Source organism: Rhinatrema bivittatum, chromosome 3 (genome assembly GCF_901001135.1).
Source record: "Rhinatrema bivittatum chromosome 3, aRhiBiv1.1, whole genome shotgun sequence".
NCBI classification, from domain to species: domain Eukaryota; kingdom Metazoa; phylum Chordata; class Amphibia; order Gymnophiona; family Rhinatrematidae; genus Rhinatrema; species Rhinatrema bivittatum.
In genome coordinates, this window is record NC_042617.1 from 88,188,121 (window position 1) to 88,212,124 (window position 24,004).

At 41.4% G+C, this 24,004-nt stretch overlaps 1 protein-coding gene across 3 annotated transcripts in view; it reads left to right on the forward strand.

Annotated features, from left to right (window-relative positions):
- Positions 1 to 8,347: 8,347 nt before the first annotated feature.
- The window catches only part of C3H2orf73 (chromosome 3 C2orf73 homolog), an 81,744-nt gene continuing 66,087 nt past the window's right edge, over positions 8,348 to 24,004 (forward strand). Inside the window, exon 1 of one of the 3 annotated variants that reach the window (XM_029593441.1) lies at positions 8,348 to 8,516. In XM_029593441.1, the coding sequence (XP_029449301.1) occupies positions 8,458 to 8,516 (59 nt within the window). In that variant the 5' untranslated portion in view covers positions 8,348 to 8,457. Of the gene's footprint in view, positions 8,517 to 22,527; positions 22,849 to 24,004 lie in introns of those variants that run through there. The other 2 variants (XM_029593443.1, XM_029593442.1) reach the window with 2 other exon arrangements.

Sequence of the window (24,004 nt, forward strand, 5' to 3'; positions counted from 1 at the left end):
TTTTCAAGCATTTCAAAAGATTAGCACCCAGCCCAGTTTTCTAGCAGCTGGATTACCATGGCTGGAGCTTGCTAATTCTCTGGGCGGTTTTTGCTCTAATGAGCCAATCATCCAAATAGGGATGTACCGTTATCCCTTGTTTGCATAGAGGATAAGTAGACAGGCCCCAAAAGGAAACAAGCAGATCTTAGAGAAGAATCAGGTCCAGGATATGCCAGGACAACCTACTTGTGAATTCTGTGAATTATCTGCGAGTTTTGTGAATGTTAATTTATCAGACTGCTGAGGAAAGCAAGTCTATTTTGCTTGTTCCTTTTATTTTACTGTATATGAATAAAGAGTTTTATGTGAAAAGATTGCCAGAGTCAGTATCCTCCGGCACCTACCAAAGCCCAGGCTGTTTCCAAGATACCACATATAGTGATAGCAGTAGGAATTCTGTTTCAAGCCTACTGCACAGAGAAAGACGCACAACTGTAGCAGCAAAAGAAAAAAAAAACAAACAGAAAATTATTTTTATTTCCATCTCTAGGCCTTGCTTGTGACCACAGCTGTGCCTGAAAAACAGCAGGCTAAGGGGTATAGCCCCCACCTGGAGAGAGGGAACAAAGTTTAGTGAGAGCCAGACAGGCAAGTTTTGGTTTTTTTTTTTGTTATTGTAAGCAAGTCCAAGGCAATGGGCCACTGGAATGAGAAGCTTCTGCCAGACTTGCAACCATTAAGGAAAATGGAATGCTTACTGCAGGTCTTACAGTACGGCCACAGCAACTGCAAACAGTAGTGCAGAACCAGTATGCCCAGCAGCAGGTGCTGCACAAACATTTTAATCAACAGATGTTGCTGACCAAAATAGCACAAGCTGTGCAAGTGACTTAAGACCTGACCTCTGCCCCTTTCTCCGATTATCCTTAAAATGATAGCTCAGAAAGATCCTGATGTTTTCTTCACCAACTTTGGCCAGAAACCTCAGACCACCTAGCTGAGCAATCTGCTTACAGATGAGAGGATAGCTATACTGAAGCAAAAGCTACCATCCTCATGAGGGCTGGGCACACTCCAGAAGTGTACTGGCAACAGTTCCAACAGAGACTTACAGCCTGGAGAGAGTCCACAGAGCCTGTTCTATCGCTTCAAAGATGTTGGATGGAAGTGGCTCCTAGAACAGTTCCTGGAAGGACTAGATCAGCTTATGTGGAAGTGGATTTGTCAACACAGAATCAGCTTATGTGGATTTGTCAACACTAGATCAGCTTATGTGGAAGTGGATTTGTCAACACAGAATTCACCCGAGCCAACGCATGAGCCCCCCTATCTCTATTGTCACACCTACTCTATTTCGCCCCCCCCCCCCCACCGCCTTCACCCCTCTCCTCCCTTGCCCCTCCCCTCGCCCTCTAGGTCTTTTACCCTTAAACTCCTCCCCTCATATCCCCCCTGCATTATTTATGTATATAATCTATACTTTTGTATTTAACCATGTACTGCATTTAATGATTGTACTGTAAATATCCCTAGTTTCACCGACGCCCCATGTATTGCATTTAATGATTGTACTGTATTGCATGATTGTACCATGTACTGCATTTAATGACTGTACTGTAAATATCCCTGGTTTCACCGACGCCCCCCCCCCCCCCCCCCTCCTCCTAGTTCTATTATCAGTTTCATTGTACAGCCCTGTTGGCTAATTTCTTGTTCCATGGAAACCGATGTGATGTTTTCTTAACGAATGTCGGTATACAAAAAACTTTAAATAAATAAATAAACAAACACTTGAAGCTAATCCTGGAAACTGCCTTGAAAGTAGCTAATGCCTTTTTCCAGGCTCATTCAATGCCCGAAACCCCATGAATGCCAAAGAGGCCGCCTACACAGGACTATGGAAACCACAGTCCAAAAGTGAAACTCCTGCCGTGAGCTTTACACAATAAGCCCGAGTCTTTACCCCAGTCATAAGACCCAGGTCAACCTTAAGAACATAAGAAATTGCCATGCTGGGTCAGACCAAGGGTCAATCAAGTCCAGCATCCTGTTTCCAACAGAGGCCAAACCAGGCTACAAGAACCTGGCAATTATCCAAACACTAAGAAGACCCCATGCTACTGACGCAATTAATAGCAGTGGCTATTCCCTAAGTAAACTTGATGAATAGCAGTTAATGGACTTCTCCAAACCTTTTTTGAATCCAGCTACACTAACTGCACTAATCACATCCTCTGGCAACAAATTCCAAAGCTTTATTGTGCATTGAGTGAAAAAGAATTTTCTCTGATTAATCTTAAATGTGTTACTTGCTAAATTTATGGAATGAAAAGAAGGTGGCCTGCGGGAAAGACAGCTAATACCTGGAGATAATACCCTTATTCAATAGACATACACATGGTTAATGCGACTATGACAGTGCTCTATGCTTCAATGGCAAGAGGAAATGTGGATAAAAGGATTTGCATTCACAAAAAAGCGGGGAGTAGCTTGCTTGTTACAGCAGTCACTACCCCAAACCAAACAAGTCTGATACTTCACTTTCAATGCATATCCAGTGTAGCTCTCTGCATCAACGACAGGGGTGGATGAAGAAAATATGATTTTATATTCAGACAACAACCAACAAGGACTAAATTACACAGTCTGGGTAAACAAATAAGCATGGGTGTAGCTTCCTTGTTACGTAGTTTCTACCCCGAATCAATTAAGCCTGATACTTCACTTTCAATACATATCCTGAGTAGCTCTCGGCTTCAATGGCAGGGGGGATGAAGAAAGGTGGATTTATATTCAGATAACAACCAACAAGGACTAAATTGCACAGACAAATAAGCATGGGAGTAGCTTGCTTATTGCGGGGGTTACTACCCCATACCAATTAAACTAGATACTTCACTTAGAAGCAGTTCCAGCACTGCTCTCTACATTAATGGTGGGGGTGGAAGGGAAATAGAACCAAAAGGTTACTAAATGCCAAGAGTAACATAAGTATGAGAGAGAAAAAAAAAGTGTGAAAGGGCAGACTGATCTTCTGCCGTCATTTCTATGTTTTTATGGAATGCCCCCTAGTCCTTCTATAACTCGAAAAGTGTAAATAACTGATTCACATCTACTCGTTCAAGACCTCTCATGATCTTAAAGACCTCTATCATATCCCTCCTCAGCCGTCTCTTCTCCAAGCTGAACAGCCCTAACTTCTTCAGCCTTTCCATACCATCCGGTCCAGGTGATTTGCTACTCTTTAGTTTGTCAATCTAGCCTACTACATCTTCCAGGTTCACAGTGATTTTGTTCAGTTCGTCTGACTCATCTCCCCAACATCCTCATTAGTAAACACAGAAGCAAAGAATTCATTTAGTCTTTCTGCAATGGCCTTATCTTCCCTAAGATCCCTTTTAACCTCTCAATCATCTAATGGTCCAACCAACTCCCTCACAGGTTTCTTGCTTCGGATATATATTAAAAAGTTTTTATTATGAGTTTTTGCCTCTATGGCCAACTTCATTTCAAATTCTCTCTTCGCCTGTCTTATCAATGTTTTACACTTAACTTGACAATGCTTATGTTTTACTCTATTTTATTCAGATGGATCCTTCTTCCAATTTTTGAAGGATTTTTTTTGGCTAAAATAGCCTCTTTCACCTCACCTTTTAACCATGATGGTAATTGTTTTGCCTTCCTTCCACCTTTCTTAATGTGTGGAATACATATGGACTGTGCCTCTAGGATTGTATTTTTAAATAATGTCCTTGCCTGTTAAAACACTTAACCTTTTCAGCTGCACCTTTCAGTTTTTTCTATTTTCCTCATTTTATCAAAGTTTCCTTTTTGAAAGTTTAGTGTTAGAGCTGCAGATTTACTTATTGTCCCCCTTCCAGTTATTAGTTTAAATTTTATCATGTTATGATCACTGTTGCCAAATGGCCCCACCACCTTTACCTCTCTCACCAAATCCTGCGTTCCAAGAATTAAATCTAAAATAGCTCCCTCTCTTGTTGGTTCCTGAACCAATTGCTCCATGAAGCAGTCATTTATTACATCCAGGAACTTCATGTCTCTAGCAAGTCCTGATGTTACATTTACCCAGTCAATATTGGGGTAATTGAAATCTAATTTATAAACGTATTGATTTGTCCAATGACCAACGAACAAAGGTAACTTATAATAAAATTCTATGACACAACATGATTATCTTATGTTGTTGTTAATATCACATATACTTTATATAACAAATTTTTATAGTGAGTTTGTGGACCTTCATACCACCCATGGTTAAACAAGCTCAAACTTGTATTGCCACTGCTACGGGTCTTTTTTTAATCATCGGTCCAATCAACTTTTCTTTTAGTTACATTTTTCTAATTTTTCTTATAATTTTGAAAACTTTTTCATAAAATTTCAAAGAACTATACTTCCCTTTTGCTTAAGCCGATAAAGTTCCAGAGTCTGGAGTCCAACGTGAACACGTTTCGCTGAGCCGCTGCCTCAGGGACTTTTCTAGACGACTTGTAAATTGCTGCTCTGTGAACTCTCTGGATGTGGAAGCTTTCTGTGTTTGTACTATTCAATAGAGGTCCATTTCATTTCTTCTGTGAATTAAAACTATGTATTGTATTTCATGACCACATGTAACAACAAAATGCACATCCTAAATCTCTAAACATGACTCAAGAAAACCCCGCTTACCGGACCAGCCACCATTTCCTTACTTCAGCGTTTAGGTGAATCGGGGACAAAAACGAGTCTGATTTATCTGGAAATCACGTGTCTCATCTGACCACTGGTATGTCATGATTAATTCAGAAATCACATGAAATAAATCCATTCAATGTCTTTATTAAAGCTGTGTGGTGTGACTGACTGCAGTTGATGAGTGTTTAATGATGATTAATTCATTCTAAGCACAAAGAAAATATTTTTTTGGGGTCAACAGAGAAAAATTCAAATGGTTGTCCCAGTGCTTTATGATGGTCACACTGGATTCACAAATGATTTAGTCTACTCTCAAGTAAGAAATATTTTGAAATTGCTTGATGATACTTTTTCTTACTACTTGAAGGGTTCTTTTTTGATACAACCTGAAAATTAGGTGCAGAAGATTAGCTTGGCAAGCATAAAATACGATTTTCATTCAATATCAGATCAATTTAGATAGAAATGTTACCAAATATGACAGTTAATATATTCATTTGTTTTCATGTAGAGGAAACTTATAATAATGAGGATATACTGTATGTAAATTTGTAATTTGTTCCTATGTATAAATATAGAGCACAGATAGGACAGTACCCCATTTTTTCTCTTTTTCCTTATTGTGCTTGTCTGTAAATATTAGCTGTAACTAACAAGCTCCTAACAATAAAAAGAATACACTAATTATTCTACAAACACTATCTCCCTGTGATATCCAAGGAAGAGAAGTGGACTGGCAGACTGAATCACAGGTGTGGGGACTTAGCTAATTATAAGACGTAGATTATAGTGTAGTGTAGACTAGAGGAGGCACATTCTGTGCCCTTTAAACTGAAATAAGGGTCAGGAAATAAACTGTAGGTGATACCTTTTTACTGGACTAACTTAATATATCTATGACTAACTTTAAGGTAGTCAAATAAAAACATCATCACTTACAACTTGCTTGCTGACACTTATTTATTCATAACTAGCGGTACCCGGCCACGTGTTGCAGTGGCAGGGTCAGGTTCTTTACCCTCCCTCCCCCTTCCCCTTGCTCATTTACCTCGGTCACACATCCTCCTCCCCCTTGGTCACTCACCCCCCCCCCTCCCTCCCCTGTCCCCACTCCAACTCTCTCCCCTCATTCTCCCTCCCTTGACACTCACCTCCCCCTCATTCTCCCTCCCCTCACTGTCACTTTTGGCAAGTCTTGTGGGGGTCAGGAGGCCCCCCCAAGCTGGCCAAAAGTCCCTGGGGGTCCAGCGGGGGTCCGGGAGTGATCTCCTGCACTCGTGACGTCGGGTCACAGGAACCAAAATGGCGCCAGCGCTACCTTTGCCCTGTCATATGGTAAGGGCAAAGGGCCACCGGCGCCATTTCTTTCTCTTAACGCGGCCGTGGCCCGAGAGTGGGAGATCGCGCCGGGACCCCCCCACTGGACCCCAGGTAATTTAAAACATTTTGGGGGGATTCGGGAGGGTGGGGGATTTTTTTTAAAGGGTCGGGGTGGGTTTTAGGGTTGTTTTGGTGTGCCAGTTTTCCCGCCCTCCCCCGATTTACGATTTTTGACGATAAATCGGGGGAATTGTTATTGTATTGCAGCTCTAACGACTTTTGACAATTTAAAATATATCTGACGATTGTTTTAAATCATCAAAAAATGATTCACATCCCTACTTACTATGTCAGTGGGGTGGAGCAATGGCAGCGGTAGGTCCTCTGACATAGTAAGGGCAAAGGTCCGCCGGCTGCCAGTCCTGAAAATGGCGCTGAGGGCCCCTCGACCTTACTATGTCACATGGGCTACTGCCGCCATTGGTGTCCCCCGAGTGGCATAGTAAGGGAAAGGGCCGTCGGCACCATGTTGATTGCTGGCAGCCGACGCCCGTAGTGCAGGAGATGTGTCCCGGACTGGTCCTGGCCCCCCGCTGGAGCCTCCCGGACTTCTGTCAGGTTTTGTGTGTGTTGTGAGGGCCTGGGAAGTAAATAAATTTGGCATGTGTGTGGGGGGTGGTTTTATGTATGTTGGGAGGCTGTGGGAAGTAAATCAATTTGGCATGTGTGTGGGGGGTGTGAGGAGGGTGGTGAGTGTATTTTATCTGTACAGGAAATAGTTATCTTCGGGCGAAAAAAGTGCACGAATGTGTTAAAATGGAAGTGAAACGTGGACCTGGACTGGCGAAATGATTAGTGTAGCGTGTGTTAGTGTAAGGTGTAACAGATGGCGCTTACGTCCAGCAGATGTCGCTGTTTTCTCGAAAAAATCTTTAAACCTATTTTACCTGTCACAGGTGTGACATATCTGTAATATAAGTACAGAAGAACCTTCCTGTATGCGAAATAAAGGTTGTGTCCAAATTTGAAAGCAATCGGTTTAGTGGTTTCTGAGATTAGCGATTTTGTCCAAACTATTTAACATTTTTATTTATATAGATTAAGTGGAGTGAAGATGTCATCTTATTTATGCATACAGCAGACTCACCATACTCTCAATAAATCAAGCTATAGATGCCCTTCAAACAAATACATGTTTTTCCCTTCAAAAGCCAATACCAATACTATTCTGCCTTCCAAATGCATGGACATATCTCCAAAGTTGGAGGGCCGTACATCTTTTGTAATTCTACAAAATAAATAAATAAATTAATTAATTATTTAATTACATTATTCGCCATTATTTTAGAGCAAGTTCAGCAAATAAAATCAACTTCACTGACCGTGCCCAAGCTCTGACAAGTTTAGTGACCTTAAGCGAGCTTCTGTGCCTAAGTGTAGTTTGCCTGCTTACTTTGGGGGGAGACTGGGAGGTGGACTAGCGGAGGGGCGGTGGCCAAATGGGGTCCGCTTCAACACGAGCATCTGGAGCATTTGATGGGCACCGCTCCCCCACCCCAGAACTACCCTGTGCTTCCGTTTCTCTGCACTTACACAGCCACACTGGCATGCTCGGGCTTCACGTTTCCGTGGCATCCGTAAGCCCATCCGTTACAGGTGCTCATTCCATCATCGTGAGCGCAAGAAACGAGTACAGGTTCATCGTAGGACCCCCAAGCTGTTCTCACAGCATCTTTTGCGCCTACAAGTCCTTCTCCAACGCCTCGGGCCTTCCACTCCCGACCGGCTTCAATCAGCTGCCCCCAACCCGCCCACACCTCAACACACACACACCATGGGATGGTCATGAAAGTTAGAAAACAAAAAAATTATATATATATATATATATATTATTTTCTACAATGAAGAGTGTTAAATATTTTTAACACGCTCAAAGTTACTTTACCTGAGACCAACGTTGTTTCAAAACACTGGCTTTCTATAGTCAAAAAAGGCTGTGGTGCACTGTACCTAAGGCAGGAGCAAGGGCAGCCCGCAAGGAGCGCGCGGAGCATTATCGGTCACCGAGGGACCGGATTCCAGCATACCCTCGTCTCCGTGTTACTGCCTATGCACGAGTACCGTGCCCACATCCCCCTCTTTCCGAGGTGTGGGCAAGAGCTGAATGTGAAAGCAAAAGAAAGACAGCACACAGAAAAACCTAATGCCCCCCATCAACCTAAAAATGTAGAAACCAGCTCAATTTGGCGGGAAATCCACCTACTCGTCAACACTGACCTGAATGACGTCAGTGCTCAGTACCTCACCTGTGGCGCGTGGCACGCACAGGCTTGGGCCGGTTGCCTAGCAACGGGCGAGCAACACTCGCAGGTGTCTGTGATGAAAAGCGAAAGTTGAAAAGTTCTGTGTTCTTTCTTCTCTTTTTCCTCTTTCTGTCCTGCAGCCACCGTATCAGGCACCATGTATAATTCCATCGAGATCTACATGGCCAGGAAGAAGAAAGTGCCTCAGCGTTACATGTATGTATTTTTTGAAGTTTCCCTTTCTATGTCTTCCAGTGACCTCATTATTTACTAAGGCTTTTTCCCATTCTGAGTCGGGTGTAGGGGGAGGGGGTTTAGTAAATTAGATCCAACTATTGTTTGTGAACTCCTACCCACTCCTTATTTTTGCTTATATATATATATATATATAGAAACTAATCCAATCAGGCAATATATAAATTCCCCAGTGCTTAATTATTGTAACAACAAAAACACTCTAATGAGACTGGGGTACAAGCACTTACTATATTATAAAAACTTTGCATGATTATATTAAACAGACATTCTTGGCACAAACATTTATTACAAAAAATGTTTTCAAAAATTGTTACACAATAATATACAATTCCATCATCTCTTATTATTCAATGTGCATTGCATACATCAATCTCTTTTTAATACAAAAACATTGAATATTTACCTTAAAACTCTTTACTCATTTCTTTATAGAAATACAACCAATCATTCACCCCCATAGGTAACTCTATTCATAACCCATACTTGATCATTCAAACTAACAATTAGAAATGTAAACATTGGCCTCCTTCTTTTAAATTCTACCTAACAATATTATGTTTCAGCTGCATCAAAATCACAAAGTATATTGAGAATATGTCTTCAAGATGATCTCTCTTCTAACCAATGGCTGTAGTATTGTTCTTTAACCATCAAGAGACAGAACTGGTGTTCTTCTTTAACTCTGCCAATGCTAATCCCTTTGAATCATCAAAAGATGAAACTGGTGTTCTTCTTTGATCTATTACCAATGTCCCAACAAGGCCCTTGTTTCACCAAATGGCTTCCTCAGAGGAATGATCAGCTTGAACAGAACACCTCAAATGATGGTAATACCAGTTCTAGAAATAATAAATTCAAAAAATGGTATTTAGAAACCCCCTAGAAAATGCCCCCTATAATTACCTATGTTCCCTTAAATTAATTCCAAGATAGTTTAGAATTGCTAAGTTTAAAACATGATTTAAAAAAAAAAAATATATATATATAGACTTATGTTTCCAGACAGCCCCTGGACAAAGACTGTTGCTGAGATTGCTGGGTCAAATGGAAATGGGGAAAGAGTTAAAAATAGGGGATACTTATGTGTAAAGGCTTATGGTACAGCTGCATCATTAGAAGCCAGGACTGATTGTGCTGGGAGCCCAAAGAAGCAGGAGGTAACTACCATGCCAAAGGAATAAAACCCACAAAAAAAAAATATGGAATTACTGACTTTCAGTTGGCCATAAATTCCCTTTCATAAATGGAGTTCCAGCCTCATACAACAGCAGCACTACCTGGCTGGTTATGGACATATGCCCCTCAGCGGAGATATGCTCTTGGAGAGTAAGAAGAAAAGGATTAAAATGGGTAGAGTCACAAGTAGCCGTGAACGAAAACACCCATGATGCCTCAGTGTCAGACACTTCTTGTGAGAAGTAGCAGTGAGTAGAGGTAAGGAAGGTTCTAAATAGGCTGGAAGCCTTTAGCAACATCACTGTAAGGGATCTCTAGGTAGGCTGGCACTAAGAGATTTGGTCTGACACTGAATGACAGTATGGATAACTGACGTTTGTGTAAGAGATACATAAGAAAATCAGCAACATATTTTATATATTAACAGCATGGTGGTTAGAGCGGCTGACTACGAACCAGGGAAATTGGCAAAGGTGGATATTGAGTCAGCTTTCCATGTCCTTCCTGTGCACCCAAACTCGTTTTATTTGTTTGGTTTTACATTCAGGGGCAGCTACTACTTTGATAAGCAGTAGCTGCCCATGGAGCATGAGATGGAGCTGCCCATGGGTTGCTCCATCTCATGTGCATACTTCGAGTAGTTTAGTACCTTTTTAATCTGAGTGTTGGAGCAAATCGCAGGCAGCAAAAGCAATATTCACTACCTAGATGATTTCCTTTTTGTTGGAAAAGACGCCCCTGAATGTAAAAGCATGCTATTGCTTTCCCAGAATATAGCTGTCCAGTTCAGTATCCCTCTTGCACATGAAAAAAACAGTACGCCTATCCCCATCCCTGACACTTCTGGTATAGAAACTGATATACAGGCCAGGTGATGCAGGCTACTGCAAGAAAAATTGGCAAAATTGCACGAAGCATTGAAAAACTTGATATTGGTCAAGAAGGCAACATTGAGACAATTCTAGGTGCTGTTGGGCCTTCTCACATTTTCCAGTTGAGTCATTCTTTTGGGCAGGATCTTCACCCGGTGTTTAGCCTTTGCAACGGCTGGGATGGCAAGACTCCACCACTTTATTAGAGTAACATGAGCTATTAAGGATGACCTAGGCATCTGGTCATCATTTATACAATCATTTAATGGTGTGGCTCTATGAACTTCCCCTCCCATGATCAATAACGAGCTGGAGCTGTTCATTAACACATCAGGGGGAGCAGGGTTTGGAATTTACTTTAATGGAGCTTGGTACACAGAGGCATGGCCTAGGATTTGGCACTGACAGGATTTAACCAGAGATATTACATTCCTGGTAGAGTCTCCAATTGTTCTGACATTGCACATTTGGGGTGACAGGCTGGGAACAAAATCAGTAGTGTTCAGACCTGACAACATGGCAGTGGTAGAAGCCATTAACTGGCTAGTAGCTAAAACACAGAGGCTTGTGAGCCTGCTCAGAATACTGGTGTTGCAATGTTTAATTCATAATATTATATTCTGAGCCTTACATGTACCTGGTGAAAGAAACATGATTGCTGACGCCCTTTCCCATTTTAAGTGGTCACGTTTCAGATATCTGACACCTTGCAAAAAGGTAGAAGGCACCGCTCCCCCCTCCCCCGAGGCAGATCTGGGAACTTGGGCAAAAACCACATAGGACATGACAATAAATTCTGTAGCCCCAAGCAGTTGGAAGCGTTACTGCAGTATCTGGAAGGACTATCTTGCTTTCGTCAAGCTGAAGGGGCATCATCTGCACCTGCTTCCTAAGGTTTCCACATTATTCAGTATATTCTATTTTGTAAAGAAAAAGGAATGTCCAGGTCGGCAGCGATGTGCCAACTGGCAGGGATTCGTTTTTTCTCAAAAGCTTGTGGGATTTCCAACCCCCAATTTCATCATGCAGTGCGTGATGCGTGAGTGGGTTTACGAAGAGATCTGCATTCCAGATAGTCGCCACCCTATTATGTATGCATGCTTTCGCATGCTATTAGATGCAGTCCATCTTAGATGTTATAATACTTTTGAAGTTTTCCTATTCCAATGCGCCTTTTCTTTGGTCTTCTTTGGGGGCCTTCCAAGTAAGCGAACTGGTTGCTCAGTCTTCTGCACCTGGGGAATCGGCAGGTTTGCAACTACAGGATGTCTCCTACAACAGGGACAGAGTGGTGTTGCTGATCCGCAAGGCTAAGATTGACCAGTTAAGGCAAGGACAGCAGGTGGTGCGGAAGTGCCTTCCTGGCCATGAGATTTGCCTGGTTAGACTTTTATGCAAATCTGTGGAACTAAGGCCCCAGGGAGGAGTTTTTCTTCTAATCCACAAGGACAGTCATCCTTTGACTAGGTGCCAGTTTTTGAGAATTCTGAAGAGGTGTTTGGCCAGCTTAGGTTTAGGCACAGCAGTATATGATACACATTCATTTTATACAGGGGTGTCAACAATGGCAGCCAAGCTGGGTTTGCCTCAACACAGAATTATGTCTATTGGCGAGTGGTGGTCCAGGCAATACAAATTGTATATTAAACTTTAACTTGCTGAATGTTGAGGCACCTTTCTATAATAATACATTCCTTATTCTGCTCCACCAAGGTATATTCAGGTCCACCACCGAATATGGATTTGTGGTCATTGGTCATTCATTCATACATTGGGCCAATAAGAGAGCTTTAACAAAACCATTTGGGGAGTACCTGGGCCTGGCAGCCAAGGATATATCCCTAATGTGAATGGGTTAGTGCGGGATGTCATGGGACTGGTTAATGCCATTGCTTTTACAGATGAAAAGATTGCATGCCTCCCCCTGGGCATTGTCATTTACCTAGGAGGGAACGAGATCACAATAACTCACAGTGTGGAACTCGTGCAAAAATTCCAGAAAGACTCCATATCTATTGCTTGGCTATTCCTAGTTACTCACATTCTCTGATTCTTCATCGTCCCATGCAGGGTGTGGCATGAGAAGAGATCACATTATGCTGTTGACTGAACCTGCAAAAAATCAAACGGATGCAGAAATTTACGTACTGTTGGGGGATTGTATATTCTACACATCATTGATGAAAGCTGTCCTGGATTGTACAGGCCGGATGGGGTGCACCTATTCAATATAGGACTGGACATATTTAATAAAGATCTGCAGGAGGCGATAGAGGGTTTATCATTCTGCTACAGCAACAGCAATGAGAATGGGGAGCCCTCAGCAAGCGAGGTGTTACTGCCTCAGGCCGTGGTGGGGGTGGCTGTGTATGCCCCACACTTAGCAGTATGTTGATAACCTTGTTGTACAGGGACTTGCTGTAAAGAATTCTTTCCTCCCACATGACATGTGTTACATGAGTGACGTTTGCGTTGGAGGTGCGCTTCAACAGCCACCCAAACCAGATCCTATGAGCAATTGCACTCCACTGGTTACTTAACGATTATGGTGCTTCAATGGACTGGGATCTCAAGGAGGAGAACAGTGGGGACCAAGCTTTAACTGCTTAGTAACCCCCACACCTTTGTTACCTACATTTTCTACAGTGGGTGCTGCTCTTTTACGGCCAACACCCTGTTGGATAATGGTTCCTTGATGTAATTTTTGTGCGGTTCAGAGGGTGTTGCGAATGGAGGCATGGTCACCCCTAGGGGCTTTTTATTAGGTTATAGTAAGAAATGTTATTATTTAGAACAGATTAGAACATATGTTTGATAACTTGACTGATTGTATTGATTGTTAACCAATAAAATATCATTCTTTGATTTTGATCACTGTCTGTTGAGAATGTGGACCCTTGAGCCAGAGCGAGAGGTGAAGACCACCGAGGGAAAACCCTCAGTGGAACTCGTCTCCGGGAGGTGGCGCTGGTGAGAGAAGAACTCATGTGGGATGGTTCCAAGAATCAGGCAGGACGGCCCTCTGAGGAGCAGAGAGCCTGTGAACGCAGGAGAGCCCCCGAGGAGTGGGTACTCAGAGCGTTCATCCAGCGATATAGGAACCGGTCTCCACGAAGAGGCGGAATAGAGTCCAGGCAGAAGATCCAGGGCAGGCAGCGAAGGGGCGAAATGGAGTCCAGGCAGAGATCCAGGGCAGGCAGTGTACAGGCGAAACAGAGATACAGGCCAAGGGTCAGGACAGACAGCAGACAAGCGAAGACGAGGAGACGAGACGAGGTCAAAACCTGGAGATCAAGCCGAAGACTGGATACAGGAATTAAGGCAGGAACTTCGGAGACAAGGCAGGAACACAGAGGCAAGGTAGGAACACAGAGGCACACCAGGAGCACAGCCAGGAGCAACAGAGGGGACCTGTTGCGAAGGCAAAGAGAGTGTGTAGCTGCAGGGTTTAAATACCCCTCTTAGCTGACTTCATCTTCTGGGGCCGGGTAGATTCTCCCGCCGCAGCCCCTTTAAGAGGCAAGGCCTCCTGCGCGTGCGCGTCAGGGGAAGCCCCAACACTGGCCGGGAGGAGACGCTGCCAGAGCCGCGCAGTTCAGCGTTCGCGGCCTGCCGCAAAGCGAGGGCCGTCGCGCCGGAGGGACCTGGGAAGGTGGGGGGGGGGGGGGGGGGGGGGCGTCGCCACAACTTTCTGTTTTTTTTTCTCTTACCTTGACTTACCTGAAGGGTTTGGGGGCAGGACTCGGGAGGGAGGGAACAGGTAGGTTTTGGCGGGCATAGGTAAGGGCAAGGGTGACATGTTGGCGCCTGCTGGTGCTGAGTACACATGAGGAGTGTTGTTCAGCTCAGCATCATCAGACTTAAGTTGTGCCAGGGCCATCACCTGAAGTGCAAAAAGGCTTCAGCAATAGTGAAAAGGATATTGCATTACTAGACACCAGTAATAAAACTGAAACTTTAGAAGTTAGCATAGACACAGCAAAATGGCCAGATTTTATAAATGATTCATTAAGATTAGTAATCGTTCAGAAAGGAACTGCTAAACCTGTAAGAGAAAATTTAATTTTCCCCCATGATAATTTTGGTTGTTGGTTTATGGTCAGTAATTATAAGCATATATATATATATATATATAACCCTTCTGCTGATAATTTCTCTTTATAGGTCTACCTTCATACGATACAAAAAAAAATGGTTATCGTGCTAATCAGCTCCATAGCTATAATAAGAGCTCTGTTAATCATTAGGTGACCCGGAACTGTGCTGTTCTAATGCTTCATAATGTTTATAGTCCAGGAAAATGGGCAATCAAAGTAGTACTAAACAAGTACTTATCTGAAAATCCACTTGAAATAGAAGTTTATACTGTCTGACAATGCGTGGTTTCCGGGTAAGAGAACCCCTTCTTCAAGGACCCAACTCTTGATGGTACGTGCAATGGATGCAAATGCTCCCACAGTACTGATAGCCCCACAGGCACATTAAATCTGTAAGGAGTTCTCATCTGCACTACCATCCGTGGCAGTAGGCAGTCAATTCTGGACACTGCGTAGTTCACAAGTTGTTGCATTTGTAAATTCCAGGAATTCATAAGCATCCGCCACTTTCAACAAATTTTAGTGATAGCAGCTGGCATCGTTTTGTAGAAATATTACATCCACTGCACGTACCATCAAGAGTTGGGTCCTTGAAGAAGGAGTTCTCTTACCCCAAAACCATGCGTTGTCGGACAGTATAAACTTCTATTTCAAATGGATTTTCAGATAAGTACTTGTTTAGTACTACTTTGATTGCCCATTTTCCTGGACTATAAACATTATGAAGCAATAGAACAACACAGTTCCGGGTCACCTAATGATTAACAGAGCTCTTATTATAGCTATAGAGCTGATTAGCACGATAACCATTTTTTTTGGTATCGTATGAAGGTAGACCTATAAAGAGAAATTATCAGCAGCAAGAATTATATATATCTATATTGTTTGTCTTGCATTGCTTTTGGGTTTCATTTTTTAGTATTTTCAGTAATTATAAACGTCATCTTTGTAATGGAGAAATGGCTTCCAGAACATGGCTAGTATATTCATGGCTGGTAGAAATGCCATATTCTGTTACTCTTGCAAATTTTTTACTTCAAATAAGAATGCCTTTACAATAGGAGGGTTCAATAACTGGAGACACATAGCGGGACATTTGAATCAGCATGAGCTCTCTCGTACCCAACTAAATGCATAGAAGTAATGGGTAGAATTGTCACAAAGACTACAAATTAATCCCTGGATTTATCAAAGTGCTATAAATATAGCAGAAATAGTGCCTATGATAAGAAAAAGGGGCATGGTTAGGCTTATTATCCTGCTCCCGTATCGCATACCCAATTTCTGCAAGGTGTTCTGTATATATGTACCACTGTAGAGGGGCACTTTGAACTGGAGTCTGTTTTGGATGGTGGGGTGAGGTTTGGGTGGGTGTTGAAATGAAAACATTCTGACATCTGACATATTGACATCACTAAACATTTGTAGTCATTATAATGGATGAAAAGTATAACAAGAGAAGATGATTTGTAAAATGCAGCTAGCAGAGACAGCCATTGCGAAGACCTTCTGACAAACTCTATGTTCATAATATTACATTCTTTGAAGCTTGTTGAGTTAATAGCAAAGTTTGACTCCATGATGTATTGCTTGAGGTAGCACATTGCAACATTACTTTGGAAAAGACATTCAAAATGAGCTCATCCATCTTTTATCTAAAACCATTAAAAATCAAATACTGTGTTTGATTAAAGAGGCAAAATACTATATTATAATTCTAAATTGCACTCCAGATATTAGCCACACTGAAGCAATTGTAATCATAATGCATTTTCTTGGATTTGTTGTACTAACAAATATTACTGGGGCAGGACTCATTGAAGTTTTAATAAACAACTGTAGGGAAATGGAAGTACCAATTGAAAAAACAAGAGATCAGAGATATGACAATGATTCAAATATGAAAGGAAAGCTGGTGTCCAAAAATGCATTTGTGTCTCAAATCCAAGAGTTTTCTATGTTTCATGCAGCTGTCACTGCCTCAGACTTGTAGTGAATGATGCTGCAATGGCATCCAGTGAAGCAGTGTCATTTTGGGAGGGGTTGTTAAAAAAAAAAAAAAAGTATGGTTTTTTTTTTCTCTGCATCAAATCACTGTTTTGGATGTTTTAAAGAAACATATCACTAGCTAAACAGTGAAACCTCTCAGCATTACCCAATGGAAAAGCCGCATCGATGTTATTCGATCTATACAAAATCAAATAGGTGCAATTCATCATGCTCTGATAGAACTAGTGCAAGATGAAATAGTTGACTGGATGGTAAGACATGGGGCTGAAACACTTGCAGCAGAACTTAACAATTTCAAGTTTTATGTCACCTTGTTATGCAGCATTATATACCACAGGATATCAATGTTGCCAGCAAAATAACCAAAGTCTATCATCTCCCATAGACACTTTAAACAGTAGCATCAATTATCTACAGAGCTATAGAGTTGATGGTTTTGCAGTGCATTGACCGATGATAGGCAATTGGCAAAATTTGTAGAAAGTGAGCCAAAATAGAGTTTTTTAATCTTTAAGCATGCCGACAAAAGAGACAATTTGAATATGAGTCTGCAGATGAATCTATTATGGACCCAGATATGCGATTCAAAGCTGAAGTTTTCAGTTGCATGTTTGATGTGGCCATTCATTCAGTATAGGAAAGATTTGAACAATTATAACAATACAAGTCATACTTTTGCTTTGTGTATGATATCGGTAAACTACAAGATGTACCATTTAATGTTCTGTTGGAACACTGCAAGAACCTTCAACATATTCTTATTGATGAAAATTCAGAATCAAAGATATTGATACATTGGAAATGAAAGATGAGTTACTATTGTTGATGTACTTAATCAAGCCTAATAATTCTACTTTAGAAGTCTTAAAATACATTACTGAAAATGGCTTTGCACTGAATGTTGCAAATGTTTGTTTTTTTGGGGGGGGTTTTATTGAGTTTTCCTATCACATTAGGAAATGGTTAATGTAGTTTTTAAAACTCTAAAAATAATTTAAGATCTACAATGGCAGAATCACATTTAGTTGGATTAGCAATGATTTCTATCGAACAAGAACTGGCTGATCAGTTGGATTTTACAGAACTTGTGTGTTATTTTGCTGCCCTTAAGGCAAGGAAGGTGTCATTTTTTTCTAGTACATAACTTCTTGTACAAAAAGAGCATGAAGTGTCTCTGTGCATGAAACACAATGGATAGTGGTCTGCAAAAGAGTAGAATAATAAGCAACTACAACCATTCTATTAGAATATATATATAAAATTAAAGATTACATGACTGTTTATTACTTTGCCCCAAAGAGCTGAGTTTGCAAATAGCTGGCAATAAGTTTCAATAAATGTTTTAAATGTAATGATCTTGTTTCTATTGTGTGTTCATTATTGGAAAAAATAAAACTTAAGCGTTAGAAAACAGAACCGGTGGGGGGAGTGAGGAAAGGAGAAGAGAGGAGGTCCACTCTCCATGTATTTGCTATTTGCCGGTAAATTTGAAACATCTTCGAGTCTTTTGCATCAAGTGTCACATGTATGATTTTTTACCCACCAGTGAGAAGTTGTACATGTGCATGCGATGCAAAGAGCTCCTGGCTCTCAGAGAACGAGTCCGATCTCTGGAGGCTAGAGTGGCAAACCTGGAGGAGCTGAGGCAGACAGAGAGGTATATAGATGAGACCTTCAGGGACATAGTAGCCAAGTCCCAACTTCAGACTGGCAGCCCCGGTGCTGCCTTGGAGGAAGAAGGTCTCCTGATGTGAAAGCATCAACCGGGTGCAGCAGGAAAGGATCCTGTAGCAAGAACCTGCTCTCCAGGTGATGCATTGTCCTTTCGCACTGAGGATATCTCCCCAAGGCCTACTGCCCAGGAGGGAAGGGTTACGTCGGCCGTCATAGTTGGTGATTCGATTATTAGGAATGTAGATAGCTGGGTGGCTGGAGGGCATGAGGATCGCCTGGTAACATGCCTACCTGGTGCGAAGGTGGCAGACCTCACGCGTCACCTAGATAGGATTTCGCGTCACCTAGATAGGATTTTAGACAGTGCTGGGGAGGAGCCGGCTGTCGTGGTACATGTGGGCACCAACGACATAGGAAAATGTGGAAGGGAGGTTCTAGAAGCCAAATTTAGGCTCTTAGGTAGAAAACTTAAATCCAGAACCTCCAGGGTAGCATTCTCTGAAATGCTCCCTGTTCCACGTGCAGGTCACCAGAGGCAGGCAGAGCTCTGGAGTCTCAATGCGTGGATGAGACGATGGTGCAAAGAAGAGGGATTCAGTTTTGTTAGGAACTGGGGAACCTTTTGGGAAAGGGATGGGCTCCACCTTAACCAGGGTGGAACCAGACTGCTGGCGCTAAGCTTTTAAAAGGAGATAGAGCAGCTTTTAAACTAGAACAAAGGGGAAAGCAGACAGTCGCTCAGCAGCACATGGTTCGGAGAGAGGTATCTTCAAAGGATACTAATGATGTATTAGAATTAGGGCATCCCGACAGTGAGGTTCCAATAATAAGAAAAGTAGTCCAAGTGCCTGTAACTAAAAACTCACCTGAGCTAAAATATTCTAACTTATCCCTATCAATTAGAAAGCAGAATGAAATACAAACAAAAAACAAACTTTGAAAATGTTTGTATGCTAATGCCAGAAGTCTAAGAAGTAAGATGGGAGAATTAGAATGTATAGCAGTAAATGATGACATAGACTTAATTGGCATCTCAGAGACATGGTGGAAAGAGGATAACCAATAGGACAGTGCACTACCAGGGTACAAATTATATCGCAATGACAGAGAGGAGCACCCGAGAGGAGGTGTGGCGCTTTATGTCCGGGATGGCATACAGTCCAACAGGATAAACATCCTTCATGAAACTAAATACAAAATTGAATCTTTATCGGTAGAAATCCCTTGTGTGTCGGGGAAGACTATAGTGATAGGAGTATATTACCGTCCACCTGGTCAAGATGGTGAGACGGACAGTGAAATGCTAAGAGAAATTAGGGAAGCTAACCAAATTGGTATTGCAGAAATAATGGGAGACTTCAATTACCCCAATATTGACTGGGTAAATGTATCATCGGAACACACTAGAGTGATAACGTTCCTGGATGGAATAAATGATAGCTTTATAGAGCAATTGGTTCAGGAACCGACGAGAGAGGGAGCAAGTTTAGATCTAATTCTCAGTGGAGCACAGGACTTGGTGAGAGAGGTAACGGTGGTGGGGCCGCTTGGCAATAGTGATCATAATATGATCAAATTTGATTTAATGACTGGAAGAGGAACAGTGTGCAAATCCACAGCTCACGTGCTAAACTTTCAAAAGGGAAACTTTGATAAAATGAGAAAAATTGTTAAAAAAAAACTGAAAGGAGCAGCTACAAAAGTAAAAAATGTCCAAGAGGCGTAGTCATTGTTAAAAAAAATACCATTCTAGAAGCACAGTCCAGATGTATTCCACACATTAAGAAAGGTGGAAAGAAGGCAAAACGATTACCGGCATGGTTAAAAGGAGAAGTGAATGAAGCTATTTTAGCTAAAAGAACTTCATTCAAATATTGGAAGAAAGATCCAACAGAAGAAAATAGGATAAATCATAAATGTTGGAAAGTTAAATGTAAGACATTGATAAGACAGGCTAAGAGAGAATTTGAAAAGAAGTTGGCTGTAGAGGCAAAAACTCACAGTAAAAACTTTTTTTAATATATCCGAAGCAGAAAGCCTGTGAGGGAGTCAGTTGGACCATTAGACGATCGAGGGGTTAAAGGGGCACTTAGAGAAGATAAGGCCATTGCGGAAAGATTAAATGATTTCTTTGCTTCGGTGTTTACTGAAGAGGATGTTGGGGAGGTACCCGTAATGGAGAAGGTTTTCATGGGTAATGATTCAGATGGACTGAATCAAATCACGGTGAATCTAGAAGATGTGGTAGACCTGATTGACAAACTGAAGAGTAGTAAATCACCTGGACCAGATGGTATACACCCCAGAGTTCTGAAGAAACTCAAAAATGAAATTTCAGACCTATTAGTAAAAATTTGTAACCTATTATTAAAATCATCCATTTTACCTGAAGACTGGAGGATAGCAAATGTAACCCCAATATTTAAAAAGGGCTCCAGGGGCGATCCGGGAAACTACAGACCAGTTAGCCTGACTTCAGTGCCAGGAAAAATAGTGGAACATGTTCTAAACATCAAAATCACAGAACATATAGAAAGACATGGTTTAATGGAACAAAGTCAGCATGGCTTTACCCAGGGCAAGTCTTGCCTCACAAATCTGCTTCACTTTTTTGAAGGAGTTAATAAACATGTGGATGAAGGTGAACCGGTAGATGTAGTATACTTGGATTTTCAGAAGGCATTTGACAAAGTTCCTCATGAGAGGCTTCTAGGAAAAGTAAAAAGTCATGGAATAGGTGGTGATGTCCTTTCGTGGATTGCAAACTGGCTAAAAGACAGGAAACAGAGAGTAGGATTAAATGGACAATTTTCTCAGTGGAAGGGAGTGGCCAGTGGCGTGCCTCAGGGATCTGTATTGGGACTCTTACTTTTCAATATATTTATAAATGATCTGGAAAGAAATACGAGTGAGATAATCAAATTTGCAGATGACACAAAATTGTTCAGAGTAGTTAAATCACAAGCAGATTGTGATAAATTGCAGGAAGACCTTGTGAGACTGGAAAATTGGGCATCCAAATGGCAGATTAAATTTAATGTGGATAAGTTCAAGGTGATGCATATACGGAAAAATAACCCATGCTATAATTACACAATGTTGGGTTCCATATTAGGTGCTACAACCCAAGAAAGGGATCTAGGTGTCATAGTGGATAATACATTGAAATCATCGGTTCAGTGTGCTGCGGCAGTCAAAAAAAGCAAACAGAATGTTGGGAATTATTAGAAAGGGAATGGTGAATAAAACAGAAAATATCATAATGCCTCTGTATCGCTCCATGGTGAGACCGCACCTTGAATGCTGTGTACAATTCTGGTCGTCACATCTCAAAAAAGATATAATTGCAATGGAGAAGGTACAGAGAAGGGCGACCAAAATGATAAGGGGAATGGAACAGCTCCCCTATGAGGAAAGACTAAAGAGGTTAGGACTTTTCAGCTTGGAGAAGAGATGGCTGAGGGGGGATATGATAGAGATGTTTAAAATCATGAGAGGTCTAGAACGGGTAGATGTAAATCGGTTAGTTACTCTTTCAGATAATAGACTAGGGGGCACTCCATGAAGTTAGCATGTGGCACATTTAAAACTAATCGGAGAAAGTTCTTTTTACTCAACACACAATTAAACTCTGGAATTTGTTGCCAGAGGATATGGTTAGTGCAGTTAGTATAGCTGTGTTTAAAAAAGGATTGGATAAATTCTTGGAGGAAAAGTCCATTACCTGCTATTAAGTTCACTTAGAGAATAGCCACTGCCATTAGCAATGGTAACATGGAATAGACTTAGTTTTGGGTACTTGCCAGGTTCTTATGGCCTGGATTGGCCACTGTTGGAAACAGGATGCTGGGCTAGATGGACTCTTGGTCTGACCCAGTGTGGCATGTTCTTATGTTCTTACATGAGTAGCTGCAGTCGCAGTGTTGTGACATCAGCCCAGACGCCTCCCCTACTGACTATAAAAGCTGCAGAGGTGCGCGCCCCACTGCTGCCGGCACCATACCTAAGCCGTGCGCGCCAAAGGGGCGAGCAGCTTGGTCCAGCTTAGGCCGGAGTTCAGCAGGAAATTACCGTTTGTGTTTTCCTTCTATACATTCTCATTGGCAGAAAAAAGAAAAGCGAGGATAACCATATCTTCTCCTATGCAACAACAATGCACTGGACCTATGGACCATCACATAGTTAGAGTGATGGAAACTCCTAAAGAGGACAGCTTGGGAGCCTCTTCTTTTGCCTCCCTGAGTTCCAGCGATGGACCGAAGTCTCCCCTACAGCCGACCAGATTAACATCAAGCGAAGCGGCTAGAAACCCGGTAGGAGCAGCCCAAAGGGACTCTGACCTGATGAATCAGCTCGACTCTCGATGGACTGAGAAAGTTGTTACTTCAATTCTTAAGGAAATGCACCTACCTGGTGATACAAGTGGCAGTACTGTGGTTATACAGGACAATGTCACCTTAGGTAATCTTGGGGAAAATGATATTAAAGCTTGATAGTAATATTATAAAGATGAATGAATCATTATTAACAGTGATTAAAACTAATAGAAATTTGATTGAAGTACAAGGAAAGAAGATTGATAAATGTGAAAAAGATTTGATTACTGTAACAAATAGAGTATAATTGGTACAAAATTCAGAGAATGCTTTTATTCGTGATAGTTTGGCCATCCATAAAGATTCGGAATATATAGAAAATGTATTTAGAGCAAAGAATTTAAGAATTATTAATTTCCCCTTGACTCGCCTTCTCTCCCCTTGGGAGTTTAAGAAATTCTTAAACGATAACCTATTATACGAAGATGAAGAAATCCCCAAACTTTCCAAGATATATTATTTACCAAAAAGATCATCCAGAGATTCTGGAGGTCAACTGATGGGGAAGCTTCAGCTTCACCAGGTATATTGACTTTCTTAGAAGAGTCGATGGACCTGATTAATAATAGAGCTACTCTAATTATTTCTTGTGTGGCAGAGCAAGATAAAGAAAAATTGTTTAAGAAGTTTTTTACTGTTAGCGATGTATTATTTTGTGGACATAGAGTTCAAATGTTTCCCTGATGCGGCTAGAACCACTCAGGTAAGAAGGAGGAGCTTTTTGTCCTTAAAAAGTCGGGTATTAGCACTAGGTGCCACTTTTTTTTTTTTAAATTCCCATGTCTATGCTTGGTCAACTATAAAGGAAAGAAATTTGGTTTCATTGATCCAATGCATTTAGAAACATTTCTAGTAGATAAAAATCAGACAGTACTATCTGAGACTGACGCCCAGTAAAAAATGTTTTACTCCCAAATCTTTTAAACATGTTGCCTATCCAGCAAATTCTATAAATTTTGCTGGATATTTCATATTTGTTGATTACTTTGTTCTCCCCCGATTATAGGGTATATGAGACATGTAATAAATATATATTGTTCTTTTGTTATTTTTGGATTATAGAATTATATTACATTGTATTACATATTTTCTTGTTTTCATGATGTCTATCATTGATGAAAATTAATAAAAATTTAAATTAAAAAAAAAAAGAAAAAGAAAACAGAACCAGTGGAAAGGGGATTAGCAACATAGAACTTGTTCTCACAGGGCAGCAAAAAACCTAGCACCAATCCTGAGCA